At 40.9% G+C, this 15,148-nt stretch overlaps 1 protein-coding gene across 3 annotated transcripts in view; it reads left to right on the forward strand.

Annotated features, from left to right (window-relative positions):
• LOC130562389 (F-BAR and double SH3 domains protein 2) overlaps positions 1-15,148 on the forward strand; it is a 64,009-nt gene that overhangs the window by 22,559 nt on the left and 26,302 nt on the right. For 2 of the 3 annotated variants that reach the window (XM_057347315.1, XM_057347316.1), the window contains exons 4-8: positions 11,621-11,700; positions 12,182-12,326; positions 12,414-12,547; positions 13,904-13,958; positions 14,053-14,181. In XM_057347315.1, coding sequence (XP_057203298.1) covers positions 11,621-11,700; positions 12,182-12,326; positions 12,414-12,547; positions 13,904-13,958; positions 14,053-14,181 — 543 coding nt within the window. Of the gene's footprint in view, positions 1-10,738; positions 10,851-11,620; positions 11,701-12,181; positions 12,327-12,413; positions 12,548-13,903; positions 13,959-14,052; positions 14,182-15,148 lie in introns of those variants that run through there. The other variant, XM_057347317.1, reaches the window with a different exon arrangement.

Raw genomic sequence — 15,148 nt, forward strand, 5'->3', positions numbered from 1 at the left:
CTCTCTCTCTCTCTCTCTCTCTCTCTCTCTCTCTCTCTCTCTCTCTCTCTCTCTCTCTCTCTCTCTCTCTCTCTCTCTCTCTCTCTCTCTCTCTCTCTCTCTCTCTGTCTCTGTCTCTGTAGGGATGCGTTCGGTACGACCTCCACGGTTCAGTGAAAGTGACCTATTTGTCAGATATGGTGACCCATCCCCGAAATGTGACCTCTGCATTTAACCCATCCAGAGAGTAGTGGGTGGGACACGTACACCCGGATCAGTGCCAAGCCATCAGAACCGAACCGAGAACCGTGGGTGAAAAACCGAGGTTCGTATTGAACCGTGGGTGAGCTGTGTTGTTGCATCCCTATTTGACATTATCCTGCAGTGTTTGCGCTACAGACCTGAATGACGACTTAAATCATAAGCAGCCACCTGGCAACTCACTTCCAGAACACCGTAGCAACAGCATAGGCCCTTGGCAACCGCCCTAGCAGCATGGTGGTGTTTTGCACAGTCAAAATCTTGTGTTGTGTCTCTTCATACTAAGGTTGGGTGATGTCTACCATGTTGGCATCGGATGTTGTCGCAATGGACGATGACCTCGGAGGCAGGGGGTATATCAGCTCGAGATGTATGACATCATGATGACGAAAATGACATCATGTAGGCGATGCACAGAGTATACTTTGGGCGGGGGGAATCACGATACCGGGTCGACATTGTGATGTCTGCAGCCATTGGCAAATGAGACTTTCGTCCTCTGTCATATCAGCTTCGTGTGTCAGCTGAAGTCTTATAACTTTGTCCGTAATGTGTGTGATAAAGGGCACTTCCGGCTGATTGTGACGTTATGACACTATGAGTCTTTAAATGTCTTTTAGGATTAGATGAGGCATTTCAACAGACTAATAAATGTTATTTGGCGACATTTGGCCTGATTGCTTTACACTCTTTCATTTTTTGAAGGTCCTTTCATCAGTTTTCTGGTCTGGATGTGACCCATGTTTTGTATGCTGTTTGTCCGGACAGTTATTCATTCATACAGGCTGCTTTCTAGCCGCTTCGATGTGAACAGGGCCTGTTAGTAATACTGATGTCAGTGGCAAACACTGATGGTGTGAACAAACCACAAATATTTTTTTATGAGGATTATTCGCCCTTAAACCTTGTGAAAATATTGAGATAAACTACAAGATTACATGTGTACGTGTGTTACGTCCCCTCTTTCTCTTTGCGTCCGGGATAAAAGGAAGAGTAACATCAATAAATATTTAAAAGAAAAGAAAGACTCAATGGTTGTGTGTTAAAATGAGTTTGTAACTTAATTTGTGAGATGAGCTGTGTGCATGTGAAATAAACAGGCAGAGTCACGGCATAAGCATCGACTTGATTTTAGTGAATTTTGTCACCACTTAAAGTTAACACCAGTTGCTCTAGATTTACAATATTAATAAAAATAAATCCGAGAGAAAGACAGACAGATATTCACAAAATATGTACACAATAATCTTGTAATAGAAAGAATACAATAGAAAAAGTGAAGGACAAACGAGCCGTGCCAAAGCAAAGAAAGTAATAAAATGACTCAACCCAAACACTAATCTAGAGAAAAAAAGGTAAACAAAACACTGCGCGGTTACGCCACTTCTAACTAATAAACATAAATACAAAAGTTAGCACAGCCTCTTAAACTAATGGACATAATAAAAATGAACAAACCACACGCTATATAATGTAGGTCACGTGACTTACTAACCTTGTCCCGTCACACAAATCTGAGGTAGATCCCGCGAACAAACATTCCTTTCGAGTTTGCAAGCACATCCAAACAGAAATTCGTAAACAGGACGAAAAGAGCAACTGGGAATTATAAAGTCACTCAATCGAGACAAACTAAACATGCAAACAGCATGATAGAAAGGAAAGAGAGAGCGAGCGGGCAAGCGAGCAGCAATGAGCATGGCTAGGCATGCGTGCATCAGATGACATTAGATATTACGGTCGGTGATCCATTGCTTTGTCAATAGAGAAGTGTCATGCTCTGTTAGTGAACACCGTCTAGTGTCGCAGGTTTGAATCGGAGTTATTTTAGTTCTGCATTTTTCAATTTGTTTTTATTTTAATATCGTTTTCACATTTTCTACATGTTTCTGTTTAGTTTTAGTTAGTTTCACTATTAGATTTAGTTGAGTTTTTATCATGTGAAGTGAACACATTTCTATTTCATTTTTATTAGGGCTGTCAAACGATTAATCGCGACATATTATTATAAATGTTTATTAATAATTTCAATTATTGGTAAATATAAATAAATACATCTAAATATATATACGTGTATGTTTATGTTTTTGTGTTAATGAATACAAAATTAATATGCACAGTACACAGACATATATTATGTAAAGAAAAATGTTATTCTGGATGCGATTAATCGCGATTAATCGTTTGACAGCCCTAGTTTTTATATATCTTAGTTTGAGTTCGAGTTTTAGTAATTATAGTACACCAGAGTAACAAGAGACACATTTCCAAATGAAAGCTTTAATTTAAGCTTGGCAGGCTATTGTACATTTTAAAAGCAACAGAAAACAGTGACATTTTTGCAAACAATGTGCAAACAAACAAATCAAGTGCTTAGTGTAAAATCTCTATACTGGAATCATTGAAACTGCATTGTTCTTAAACCTTCACTATCATGAACGACTAAATGACATGTAATCTTGATCCGTGCTTTTATTCTGCTAGGGCTCATGGCAAGTTTGATATTGGCATGTTTAAAGCGCGATGTGTTCTCTTAGCATTTGGCAGAAAATGATGTGTTGTTATGGCATTATCAGCTGTTGAACTTGAAGTAGCGCTCAAGATGTAATGCCTTGAAATGATGCCGTCTTGTTAGGCAGGTCAGTTGGCCTTTTAATGCTGTATTCTTTCCATCTCTTTTTCAATCAGTCTCTCTACGTGTTCTCGCTCTCTCTGTCCTTTCCCATAATCCCTCATATCCCCGCGGATGCGTTTGTCTGTAATTAAAGCTTTTACATTTTTCTCTTCACTCTCGATATTCTCAGTCGTATTGTGACAGGGGGCTGTCAGCTGTAATCGTGGCGTCAATAACTCTCTCTCTTTCGGCTCATGTCTTTGGGAACTGCTGTAAACCATCTGCAGATTCACAAATTTCTCAAACAGCCTTTTTCATCCATCTCACCAGGCGAGACACAATCGGCCCGACGTCCGCAGTGCAGACCCCCCCAGCGCACACGCGTTCCTCCGCTCCCCCTCCGTCTCGCTCTCCCCTTCCTGGGAAAGTCTCCGGGAAAGGTCTTGTATTTGCATAATCGTCTTTAGCGGTATTGTGGGCGGGCACTTGGAGAGAGCGGCAGCCGCCACTGGTCGGCTCGGCCACCTGTCCAGAGCAAATCAATCGCTTCTTTGTAGACCAAACCACCCCTCCCCACACATCCACATGCTGATGAACAACTGGATTAAATATGATTTGATTGGACAGATAAATGCCATTAGTGTGTTAGTAAGAAATCTTTGGATTCATTTTATTATTGCACATTTGATTTTTTTGTGTTTTATTTGAGCGACTGCAATATTTCAGGTTGAGTTGAAATGGAAGTGAACCTGTCATGCATTTTCATCTGGGAGTCAGGTGTTGATATCTGGGTCACATTCTTGTAATTTTGTCATTCTTTTTTTTTGTTTTGCCTTAAAGATTGATGTATGTGATGATCTCTGTTTTGACTGGAGTGGATTTCGTGTTTGTGTTAAACTAATGCTACAGTACTTTTCATAGACGTTCTGTGAATGGTGGTCTCTTTGTTTTCCTTGAAAAAAGTATAATTAAGTTGTTCAAGGTGTTTTGACCAATTTCTTTTAGAGATAGCTGTCAAGGGTCTCAGGGTGTCACAGACTCGATGTGATTTCTCAGGACACCTATTTCTGTATCAGGTACTCACGTTTTACATGTTTAAAATAATATTTTCCCTCAGTCGTATATCTGGGTTTGTTAAGAACGTTTGTCCAGTACATTTTTAGCTTTTACATGTTTTTGTGCACGGCAGCATTGTGGAAAAAGAGGAAAATAAAGTGAGTTTCAGTCGGGCTTACTTTCAGAAATAAGAACAGGACTGATGTTGTTGCCGAACTCATGCAAGAGGCTCAAGAAGAGATGATGTCATCATTTGGGGTCAATCCCAAGCCTTGTGAGGCCTGTCTCCTCCTGATGAGACCATCAATCACAGTTCAGGGTGGGACTGATGGAACCAGAGGAGAAGTTTAAGTCTCAGTATAAGAGAGATTGAGCTTTTGTAAAGTGCAAATAAATTGCAAAATTGTACGATCTTATTCTGTTTGTTTGCATGCATTGTCACCTTGATACTGATAAAATGTATGGATGTTTTTATAGTGTTTAATAGCTTGTAAAAACAATAAACCCAGTGGAGCCAGACAGTCTCTCAGGTACAGAGATGAGTCAAGCATGCAGCCTCATCTGTACATTTTAGACGATGCGAAAGCTTTTTCAATATTTTTTGTGGGTAGCGGCCATTGGTGGAAAGGTGATGTCAAGAAAAGGTTTCCACAATGGGCGGAAAGAGGTTGTTGCCATAGTGATGCCGGCCAAGGTGAGGGGTTAGGGGTCAGGGTCGGGGGGTCAGCGATGGTGCACGTTGTTTTGTTTTTGATTTGTTTTTTTGTGGCGAGGAGGGGCTTGCGTCAGGTCATCCCAAGGCCAGAAGTCTATATCCGCACATTTCCCATGCGTTCCCGTCCTCGTCATCCATCTCTCCCTCCATAGGAATGTTCATCCACGCAGCACACATTCACCTCATCCGATCATCTCTACTGTATTAATCAGAGTGACAAAAAGCATAAAATAGCCAGGATCAATTCTCATACTCCTTTGTGAGCGGCGGCTGGCACACGTTAATAGTGTTTTAATGCACCACGTCTCCATTAAAATCCTGATAATGTGGCACGCTGGCCCCGAGGACGGATCGCTTCCAACAGGCCGACGTGTGGGAGCTCGCTGGAGGCTTCAGATAATGTTAGACGTGTGTGGTCTGGCAAACGTTACCAGTGTTCAGTTAGCGAGTGGTAATTTTGAGATTTTGAGAGATTGTACAGGGTCTCGCCAAATGGAAACGAAACTCCAATCCCTACCAGTAATCCAGTCATATTTTTGTGCGTGTGCCAGCGCTTTGCAGGAGGACGTGTCTGTGGTCTGGATCTCTCGGAGGGGTCATTAAAAATGTGGGCCGACAGGTCAGAGGTCGCAGGGTGAAGGGGGGGCCAAATGCTTGGTCAGTGTTGCACTGTGTCCAGACCCTGGCCGTCAGATGGGGGCGTGTGAGTGGTATATAGAGGAGATGAATTAGGCTTCGACACCACCCCCTGTGTCTGTTTTCTGAACCCTTCATCTAGACTCCATCTTCAGGCCTTGTGCACCTGTTATTTTAGTCTTGTTTGCGGTTTTGTTTAATAGCGAAAGCACGCACATCAACTTGAAAAGGGTGCTCAACGAAAACAAATCAAATGAAAAATGTATACAATGTCGGCACACCAAAGCTCCAAAAATCTCATTGACTTTCACAAAACGTGTGACGTGTCGAGCGCACGTGCACTTCATCAGACCTTTTTTTGATTAAAAAATGCTCAGAAGGTTGTGTTTTTTGTGCACTTAAGGTTCGATACGTTTTAGGTTGTATAGGTGTTTGTATTATGTATTTATAGACATTAACTCTAGTTTTATTCATTTAGGTTGCCTAAGTTGTCTTAAATAAAAAATTGAACTCGAATTCCATACCTAAATATTTTTCATTTTATTTAATCTATACTACTTAGTCTATACTTTTTTGGTGTGTTTGCTTAAAGTCATTTATCTGAATTCTTGCTCCTTCCCCTCTTTTATTTGAGCTTTTTGGGGGTTTTTGTTTTGTTAACCCTTACTAGTATGTTATTAATAGTTCCCTTTCTTGTATTGTTCATTTATCTAAAACCAGACAGGTTGTTGTGTGCGTATGGATGGTGTCCACAAGTTTATTTGTGATAAATCCCAATGTCTGTTTTGAAAATTGTCTAATGGTTTACCACATTTCAATGCCTTTACAGAGGGTTTCATCAGACGTACGTGCCTGGCCCGAAGTAAACTTCTGTTTGGTTATAATAACAACAATTTATGTTATTATTATTTATTAATAACTTAGTATTCATTTATGTTAATATGTTATTGTATTTTAATTGTATTGAATGAAATTATACGTACCTACTCCACAGTTACTGATTCTTTGCAGAGGTCTACTGGAAGTTAAGTTTGGGCCACGTAACGTTTGTTTATGTCGTTGCCGCTGAACCCATCTATACATCAGGCCCTTGATCGGTTTTAAGACGCATGAGGGTTTTAAACTTCAAGCGGAACACCCTAGCAACTCCTTAGCAACCACATAGCTATAAATGCCCTGGCAACTGCACACGGAATCGAAGTGCTGTCATGGTTTAACATGCAAAGCACATTTTCTTAATAGAATGTGGTTGTATATATTTTGTCTTTCTCCTGTACCGTTTACATCATTTTTGACAAATGTTCATTTAAACTAATTCAGAAAGATACCTCGCAGTCTAGACTGTCATTGGAGAGACCTCAGACCTGTCTCTCTTTTCATCTCGAAGTGAAAGCAGGAGAAAATAGCTCGCCCTGTGTTTCCTTTCATGAGGAATATGAGAGGAACTCTCAACATATGGCAGGCAAGAAGCCCGGGGCGCAAATGACCGTCTTACCCTAAGCATGTTCCTTTCAGTCCAACACAAAGCATATGTAGTGCATGAGATGTCAGACTGCAGCCCATTAGAAGTGCTTTGAAGTGAATCTGAACACATGGGAATTGTCTTGTTCAAAACATTGACCGGAAACACGGTCACTTCACGTCTGTTCATGTCAACGGTCTCATTTCTTTGCGCTCAACCTGCACCAAAATGTTACATAACTGAGCGATTTTACATCACAGTAACATATCATAATCAAGTGAATTCGATTATTTATTTATATTGTACTGTATATTACTTTAGTCTACCCATGTACCCAGCACTACACAGTACAGTTATAATTTTACAGCGTAGAATTATTTCTGCTCTCAACTACGTGCTTTTCCTCGCAGTTTTAGTTTTACAGAAATGAAACCATTTCACTTCTAAGGTAACGAAACCTGTGATGGAGCTCGATGAACCTAAAACACGGAGGTTGAACTTTGTGTTGATGTTATCACATCCTCAAAATGTCATCGAAGTCTAAAACTGGATGAATTCTTGTTTTTCTTTTTTCTCCCTTAACTTTAGTTTGTTGAGGTGATGTTTTGTGCATGCTTGTGTCCCAAACCAAAGGCCTGTTTTAGAGTAAAGCCTATATTTTAGGACCATAAACGTTTGCATTGTGACATTAGGTTAAATTAGGGCTGTTCAATGATTAATCACATCCAGAATAAAAGTTTGTGTTTACACAATAACATGTCTGTGCACGGTTCATATTTATTTTGCATTTATAATCACAAACACATACATGTAAATATTTAGGAAATATTTGCATGTATATATGAATAGTTATGTATCATTTCAATTGTATGTATTTGTTAACATTTATTTATTTATATATTTGATAGTTTTCTTAAATATATAATGTGTTTGTGTTTAAAAATACAAAATGAATGTGCACAGTGCACCGATATATATTATGTCTTTAAGTCTGCATGCGATTAATGAACTGCCATAGGTTAAATAAAAACTGATTTCTGTCTTATTCTTATTACTGTAATGTAAAAGAAACAGTAGGCCTATTATTTGCTGTAATGCTTTACTGTTAATATAAGAGTAAAATAAAGACCAGACGCATTATGGCAATGAGGATTTTGGAAATGTCATAATGCCAAAAGGACCTATATGGTCCTTAAAATACAGTTTCCTATTTTTTGTTACCCATTTATTTGAATGTGACTCATATTTTTTGTGATATTTATTTTAAGTCATATCTGTTTGCTCTTGTGATTTTTGTCATTTCTGTTCTTGTTACAGCATAAAGGCCATAGACTTTTGGACCGGTTCCCAGTGCCTTAGAAAACGTTAAAAAGCTCAACAATAGACCGTTGGCCGTTAAAAATGAACGAAGTTTTCTTCATACAGTCCCAGAGGTCCGTTCAGTCGTTTAGAGTCAGTCAAACTTCACACGGCACATTAATCATGTTCCTCCATGTGCCAAGCCGTACTCCGCTCCGTCTGTCGGGCAGTGCCAGGCCAGAACCCACCGAAAGCCCCCTCACCTCTCAGTCCAGAAGCGTGGAGAATGAGGGCACGCCGTCCCTCGTTGAATGAACTCTTACTTCACTAAAAGATAGAAGGGCAGACCTGTCCGTTGGCGGAAAAGCAAAGAGGGCAAACGGTGCTTTATCAGAGCTCAAAGGCAGTTCAATGCCCACTCAATACCCCTATTGTCCCCGGAGAGGGGACAGGCCAGGTCGGGCCGGTTCTGGAAACTGACCGTACAATAGAGGAACGCACAAAGAACAGCCTGTGCGGAACGAAGCCTCAAACGTCATGCCAAAGCGTGCTACACAAACACAGAACACGGCGGACCCTCCGGAGGAACACATGTCTCGGCCCAGGGGTCTCGTCTGTTTATTTAGCTTGTTTTGTGATTTTTAAGTTTCGCTTTCCTGTCTTTGTGATGTCACTTTTTTGCTCTTTGCTCGTGCGATTTTCCTTGTAAACACCTCGAGTCTCTCTTTCCATTATTCTAACGGTCATCTGGGTTTTTCCCCTGTTCAACAGTTCACCCTACATTCTTTAAAGCCCTCTGTCTTCCTAGTGCACTGTGAGACGCCCAAATCACGTTAGTTTAATTTGACCGAATTTAATGTTGAGAAATCTTATAAATAGAATAATGTTGATGTGGGTGCTCTGGGTGGTTGCTTGGCAATTTCTAAGTTGTTAAAAGCTCTTGTTGTACTCTGGTTTTTCTCATTTTTGTCCATTTTAGCGGGTTGAAAATGAAAATTTTAGACATGGAAAAGCACACCTCCTCTAGCTGTATGACTTGTGATATCCTTCACGGCTGCAGCAACCGTGTGTGACACATCAAAGTTTAATACGTGAGGTTTATACATTTGAACAAAACCTTAACTTCAAATATCAAGAGTAGAAAAATACTTTCTTTACCAAACGCAACCGCTTTTAACCGTGTGCTGTGGTGCATAAGTGTCTCTTAAACAAAAATACAATTCTTCATCATTTATTCACCCTCATGTCATTCCAAACCTGTATGACTTTCTTCTGCATAACACGATATTTACATAAGAAGATATTTTGAAGAATGTTGCTAACCAAAAAACATAGACTTCCAACACAAGAACCCAAAACCACTGAGAAATTTCTCAAAATATCTTCTTTGGTGTTCCACTGAAGACAGAGTCACATACAGGTTTACAAATAAATGACAAAATTTTCATATTTGGGTGAACTGTCCCTTTAAATAGCTTCAAATTGAAACTTAAGATGTCAAGATGCTGTTTCGGTTTGTTGAGGTTCTTGTCTTGTCAATCAAGTAGATCTACTATTTATTTCCTGCATGTTTTGTGCAGTTTCAAATCTTATTTTTATATTTGAAGACTTGTCTGCAGTGTTTTGTCTCGCAGTGTAGCCGCTGAACTGACTCACTGGTTTCACTGGTTATTTTAGCACCGAGACTTGAGTAGTGCAGGAAAGAGACGTTCTCTCTCGTTCTTTCACACTTTTTTATTCTCTCGCTCTGTTTTGTCTGCGGCGGATATCCTGCTGTTGGGCCGACCACACCAGCCTCTGCCTGCTCCCACGAGCGAACAGGAAGTGAGTGTGTGTGTGTAGCGGAGGGGGCTTCCTGTTTGCTTTTTGCTACCACACCTATGCCCAATAATGGTCTTTTTAACGCAGTTCCCAAAGTATTCACGAGTTCTGTTTGCTTGGGAAAGCACCGCTCCTGCTTCTTGAATAATATATTATCAGAACATGTGTTCGAAACGGGTCCATGTTATCTCTCTTGACCTCACAGGAAGATCGCTCCAGTTGTCATGACAACCCCTCCACCAGGTGTTTATGGTGATGAGATGGTGTGGTTGCCTGTAATTACCTGAGATTGACTGAGGAAGTCTTGAATTAACTTCTGCGCTTCAGTAGACACAACACAAACGTGCAGACTCTCATTAAGATGGAGGGAACAGAGGAGGAGAATAAATAATGAATAAAACTGCTTTTGTTTTTCTATGCATTTTTGTATAATAAAATTAAACCCATATTCCCTGACACGCTTTTTTTTGCCTTGTGGACCTTTGGCCGCTACTCTGTGTGTTTCCAAAAGTTAACAACCCTTTAAGATACTTTGGTCTACAGGGCATCGATATTTTATTTAATTAAATTTTTATCTTCGTGTAATTGTGTGTGTGTAAGTGGTGTTTATTAGAATCCACGTGGAGTGAATGATGCAGAGGAAGACGTCAGGTCAGCTGAAACAGGCCCGTGTCTGTAACTCCGCACCGTTGAGAAGAACGACCTCATTCTTCTGTCTCATTCCCTGCTGCTTTCATCCGCACACACACTGTAGATGCTCTGTGCTCACAGCGAGCGCCTTTGAGCTGTTGTTTGCTTTGTGGGAATCGTGCAGGTGTGGACGGCCTGAACCGAAAGTCATTGGCTGATCACTTTCTCGCTTTGGTTTACGCTACGGTGGTAGACGGATGTGAGTTTTTAAAGGAGTAATTCACCCGAAAATGACAGTTCTCTCACCGGTTCCTCACCCGTATGGTGTTCCAATCCTGTGTGGCTTCATTCATGGAACGCGAAAGAAGACATTTTCGGTTTGAAACAACCGTTTTACTTTAAAAAACGTTTTTACTTTAATTAACAGTTAGGAAGTAAGTCTGCTGTGTGTCTAGATGTGGAACTGTTATTTTTAACAGAGACCTTACAATTTCATCCTTCACAATCCTTTCTTCATGCCAACAGCGTGCGTGCGTGTGTGTGTGTGTGTGTGTGTGTGTGTGCGTGTGTGTGTGCGTGCGTGCGTGTGTCACTGGAAGTGTGCATTTGTCGCCGGATTATTGTGTGTGTGTGTGTGCCACTAAATGTGTATGTTGATGTGTGTGTCACTAAACGCGTGTGTGTGTTACCTAATGTGTGTGTATCTTACTGAATGTGTATGTGTGTGTGTCTCTAAATGCGTGTGTGTTAATAATTGTGTGTATGTGTCACTAAACACATTTGTATTACCTAATGTGTATGTGTGCATCACTGATCTTGTGTTTATGTGCAAGTGGAATTGGTTTTGTTTTGTTTTGCTTTGGTTATTTTCATAAATACACAAAACAGGAGAAGACTATAAAGCTTTGTTTGCATACTTATACTAGGAACCTGAAGTGTGTATAGAGTAAATGCACACATGAGAACCATAAGCATCAACTTCTTTGTTTCGCAAGGGGTTTTGTGCGATACATGATTTGAAAAATATCAGTACCATCTGGCTATTTCTTGACATGCACTATTAGGACAGAATGTCAATTGTGAAGCAGCATAAGACGAGGAATGCAGTCTGGTTTCTGACACAGTTTTCGGTCTTAATGTTTTTCAGGCCCTGCAGAAGTTGGCGAGTCAGTATTTGAAGAGGGATTGGCCCGGTATCAAACCAGACGACCAGAGAACCGACTACAGGTGATTTCACTCATGATCCTCCTCGACAAGTTTAGAACGAGATCACGGAGAATCTTTTGATGTTTTATGACTGACATTTGTCCTCCGGGCACACCAACCTGCCAGCCATAACTCGCTCTGTGACTGTACACAATGACGGCTTGTCTGTGATAATAAACCACATCACTAACACAAAACAACCACTGAAAATTGTGTAAACATGCTCCAAAAATACAGTTTTCCTCATACTTAAGTGGTACCCCTTATGCATCTTGAACGTGTGAAAGATGATCTTTATCCGCCATCACTAAATGATCACAACTGACCATGTGAGCCCAACCTTTGCCTTGAGTACAGAATTACTCGTTCTAATCTGAAGGAATCACATCAAGTGGTTTTAAACACGCATGAGAGCAGTCATCATGTTTTTTATCAGAGATGTATCATGTTCACGGTTACAAAAGCCTTATAAACCCTAAAGAAACGGTTTCTTCTGCCGTAGGAATGTGTATGGAGTGTGGAGAGCGTATCTGGAGGGCACCGTGCAGGTGACCCAATCGCGCCTCAGCGTCTGCGAGAACTACAAGAACGAGATTTCAGAGCCGGCCAAAACCGTTCGTTTCTACAAAGAGCAGCAGCTGAAGAAGGTACATGGAGCTCTCCGTACGAATGCGTGTTCTCCTGTGTCCTGCTCTGTTACTAACCGGTCCTTTCTTTGTCCTCTCCGCCCGCAGTGCATTGAGCAGCTGGTCCGAATCCAGGCGGAACTCCAGGACTCGGTGAAAGATCTGGCCAAGTCCAAAAAGAAATACTTTGAGTTGGAGCAGATGGCCCAGGCCGTGCGAGAGAAGGCTGACATCGAGTCCAAGTAAGCACCATTCTGGGACTGCGTTACGTCACCATAAACCAGTTCAAAAACAACCACGAATGTGAAGGGTGGGCTGTTGGATGACTACTGGACCACCCTTCAGTGGAACACAAAAGAAGATATTTCGAGAAACATCTCAGTGGTTTTGAGTTCATACGATGGAAGTCAATGGAGTTCAGTGTTGTTCGGTCACCGACATTCTTCAAAATATCTTCTTTGGTGCTCTGCAGAAGAAAGAAAGTCATACAGGTTTGGAATGACACGAGGACGAGGAAAAGACAGAACCGACTAGTTGGCATCCGTATCCCTCATTCAGTTGGTGTGAAAAGCTGTAGCATTTGTCTCCCAGATCGAGGGGCGGCATCGCGAACTCCGTGTCCGCAGCCCTGGCAGTGTCATCCGTCCAGATGCCTTCATTAAATACGCATCTCGCTGGCGGATGCACAAGCCCCCTGCAGGGAACACCCCATTCTGTTCAAGCATCTCTCTCGTCGTCATTGGCCGTTTGTATCCGCACGACAATTGGAAATCTTCTGTCTGGACAGGATTAGACAGTGATGAGAAAGACGAGTCTATGTGTCTTGAGCTCACACAGAATTACTTCTATTGATTTGCCTATCGACGTTGCCCTGCTTAGTATGTCTGGCAGTAAAGCGGAATGAGTTTGTTAGTTATTCTCAGCGAGAAGTTACGGCTCTTTATGTTTCTAATTTCACGCAAAGTTGAGACGAATGGGACTCCCAAGCGGAAATCTAACTCCGGTTACTGTGCCGGCAAGTGCACAACTACATACTTCATCTAGTTTGTCTGAACCCTGCAATAAAAAGATTTGTTTATGATCATGTCTGACACATACAAATCAGACTTGTTTTCAAGTCGTACGGATGCTTACGCAGGCCTTCAACATCTTAGAAAGTGTTACGGGCGATTCACATTTTGCATCTTTTGCGCGTGCAAATTGGTTATTTTAAATGTAGACACGCGGCAGGCGCGCGCAAATAGGGCGTGACGCGGTGCGCACATCTTTCTAGGCACGTCGGCACCGCATCGAGATGGAAATAGTTCAACTTCACAGAGTGCCGCGCATTCTAGTCATTTGACTAGAGAAAGTGGTGCGGCTCGCGGTTTTTTGACACGCAGTGTGAATCGCCCCTTAGCGTGCTTTATTCTTAGTCTTCTCTTCACGTCCCGTGAGCTTTACAAATCTTCTTCCGTTCCTTCTCAGGTTGCAGGATCGATTCACTCCGATTTATCGATTTATAATGTTTCCCTCCTCAGCTGAACCGGGGTTTGGATGTAGATTGAATCGATTCGCTCCGTACGGCTCTGATATGAGTGTGATTTATATTCTCACAGGTCAAAGCTCGGCCTCTTCCAGTCCAGGATTAGTTTACAGAAGGCCAGTGTGAAGGTAAACATCACATTCTCTTTGGCTGTAAAACCGGATCTGCTAATCTTGACAACACAAACTGATGTTCCAGACTGATTTGTTTGTGTGTGTTCAGTTGAAAGCCAAGAGAAGCGATTGTAACTCAAAAGCGACACACGCGAGGAACGAATATCTGCTCACGCTGGCGGCGGCCAACGCACATCACGACCGCTACTATCAGACCGACCTGGTGAACTGCATCAAGGTGAGTTTCACAAGAAGACAACAAACACTTAAACTGATCTTAACTCATCATAGCTAAGTTAGTACTATTATTTGTTCAAAGGGATTTATTTATCCAACATTTAAAATATTTATTTATTTTATTTATTATAAATGTGAACATTAATGCAATGTTATGTGGATGTTTTCAAAGTATTCTTTGTAGATTTTTAGTTTGAGATTCGTGAACTATCGGTATACCTACACACAAAAAAATACTGTAGTATTTACTACAGTAAACTTCTCAAATTCTAGACGTCATAGTGTTTTTGAAACTTGACTAAATTTAGTGTAGTGATTATATTACACTATTGTATTTACAACACTGTACCATGGTATACTGCACTTTACTAGGGCTTACTAAAGTAAATGCTCTGTTACATGGTTTGCAGTGGATGAGTTTATATTTTACATTAAACCTTAATAAATGTCCGTTTATTAAATATGAAAAAAAAACTCCCATTATAAAAACAACCATTTAAATTAAGATTAAAAGTAAAGAAAAATTAAGTGTTTTCTTTTGGGTGTATTCTGTTTGGACATTGGACTCTGTGCTATTTACATGAGTCACGTCTGTTGATATGAATCATGGACATTGGGTCAGACGGTGATGTCACTGAAACTTTGTACTTCCTGTGTAGATATCATCACAGGAAATAGCTCTGTTACAGAGAAGAAATGTCAGCGACTTGTAAATGCTTGAGTAAATGCTCTCCTGTTTCTTTAAGAAAATAGTTTTATTGTTTCTTTTGCGATGTGAAAAATGACTGTAATGGAATATTATGGATTTCAAGGCTTTTGTTGTTGTATGTTTTAGGTAAAGCTAGACATAAGTTTGTGTTTGTTTGTGAGAAACATGTCTGGTATTTGGTTTATTCTTCCTCATTTTCTCAGGGTCACATCGCATCACATCTCTCTCTCTCTCTCTCTCTCTCTCTCTCTCTCTCTCT

This window comes from Triplophysa rosa, linkage group LG12 (genome assembly GCF_024868665.1).
Source record: "Triplophysa rosa linkage group LG12, Trosa_1v2, whole genome shotgun sequence".
NCBI lineage: Eukaryota > Metazoa > Chordata > Actinopteri > Cypriniformes > Nemacheilidae > Triplophysa > Triplophysa rosa.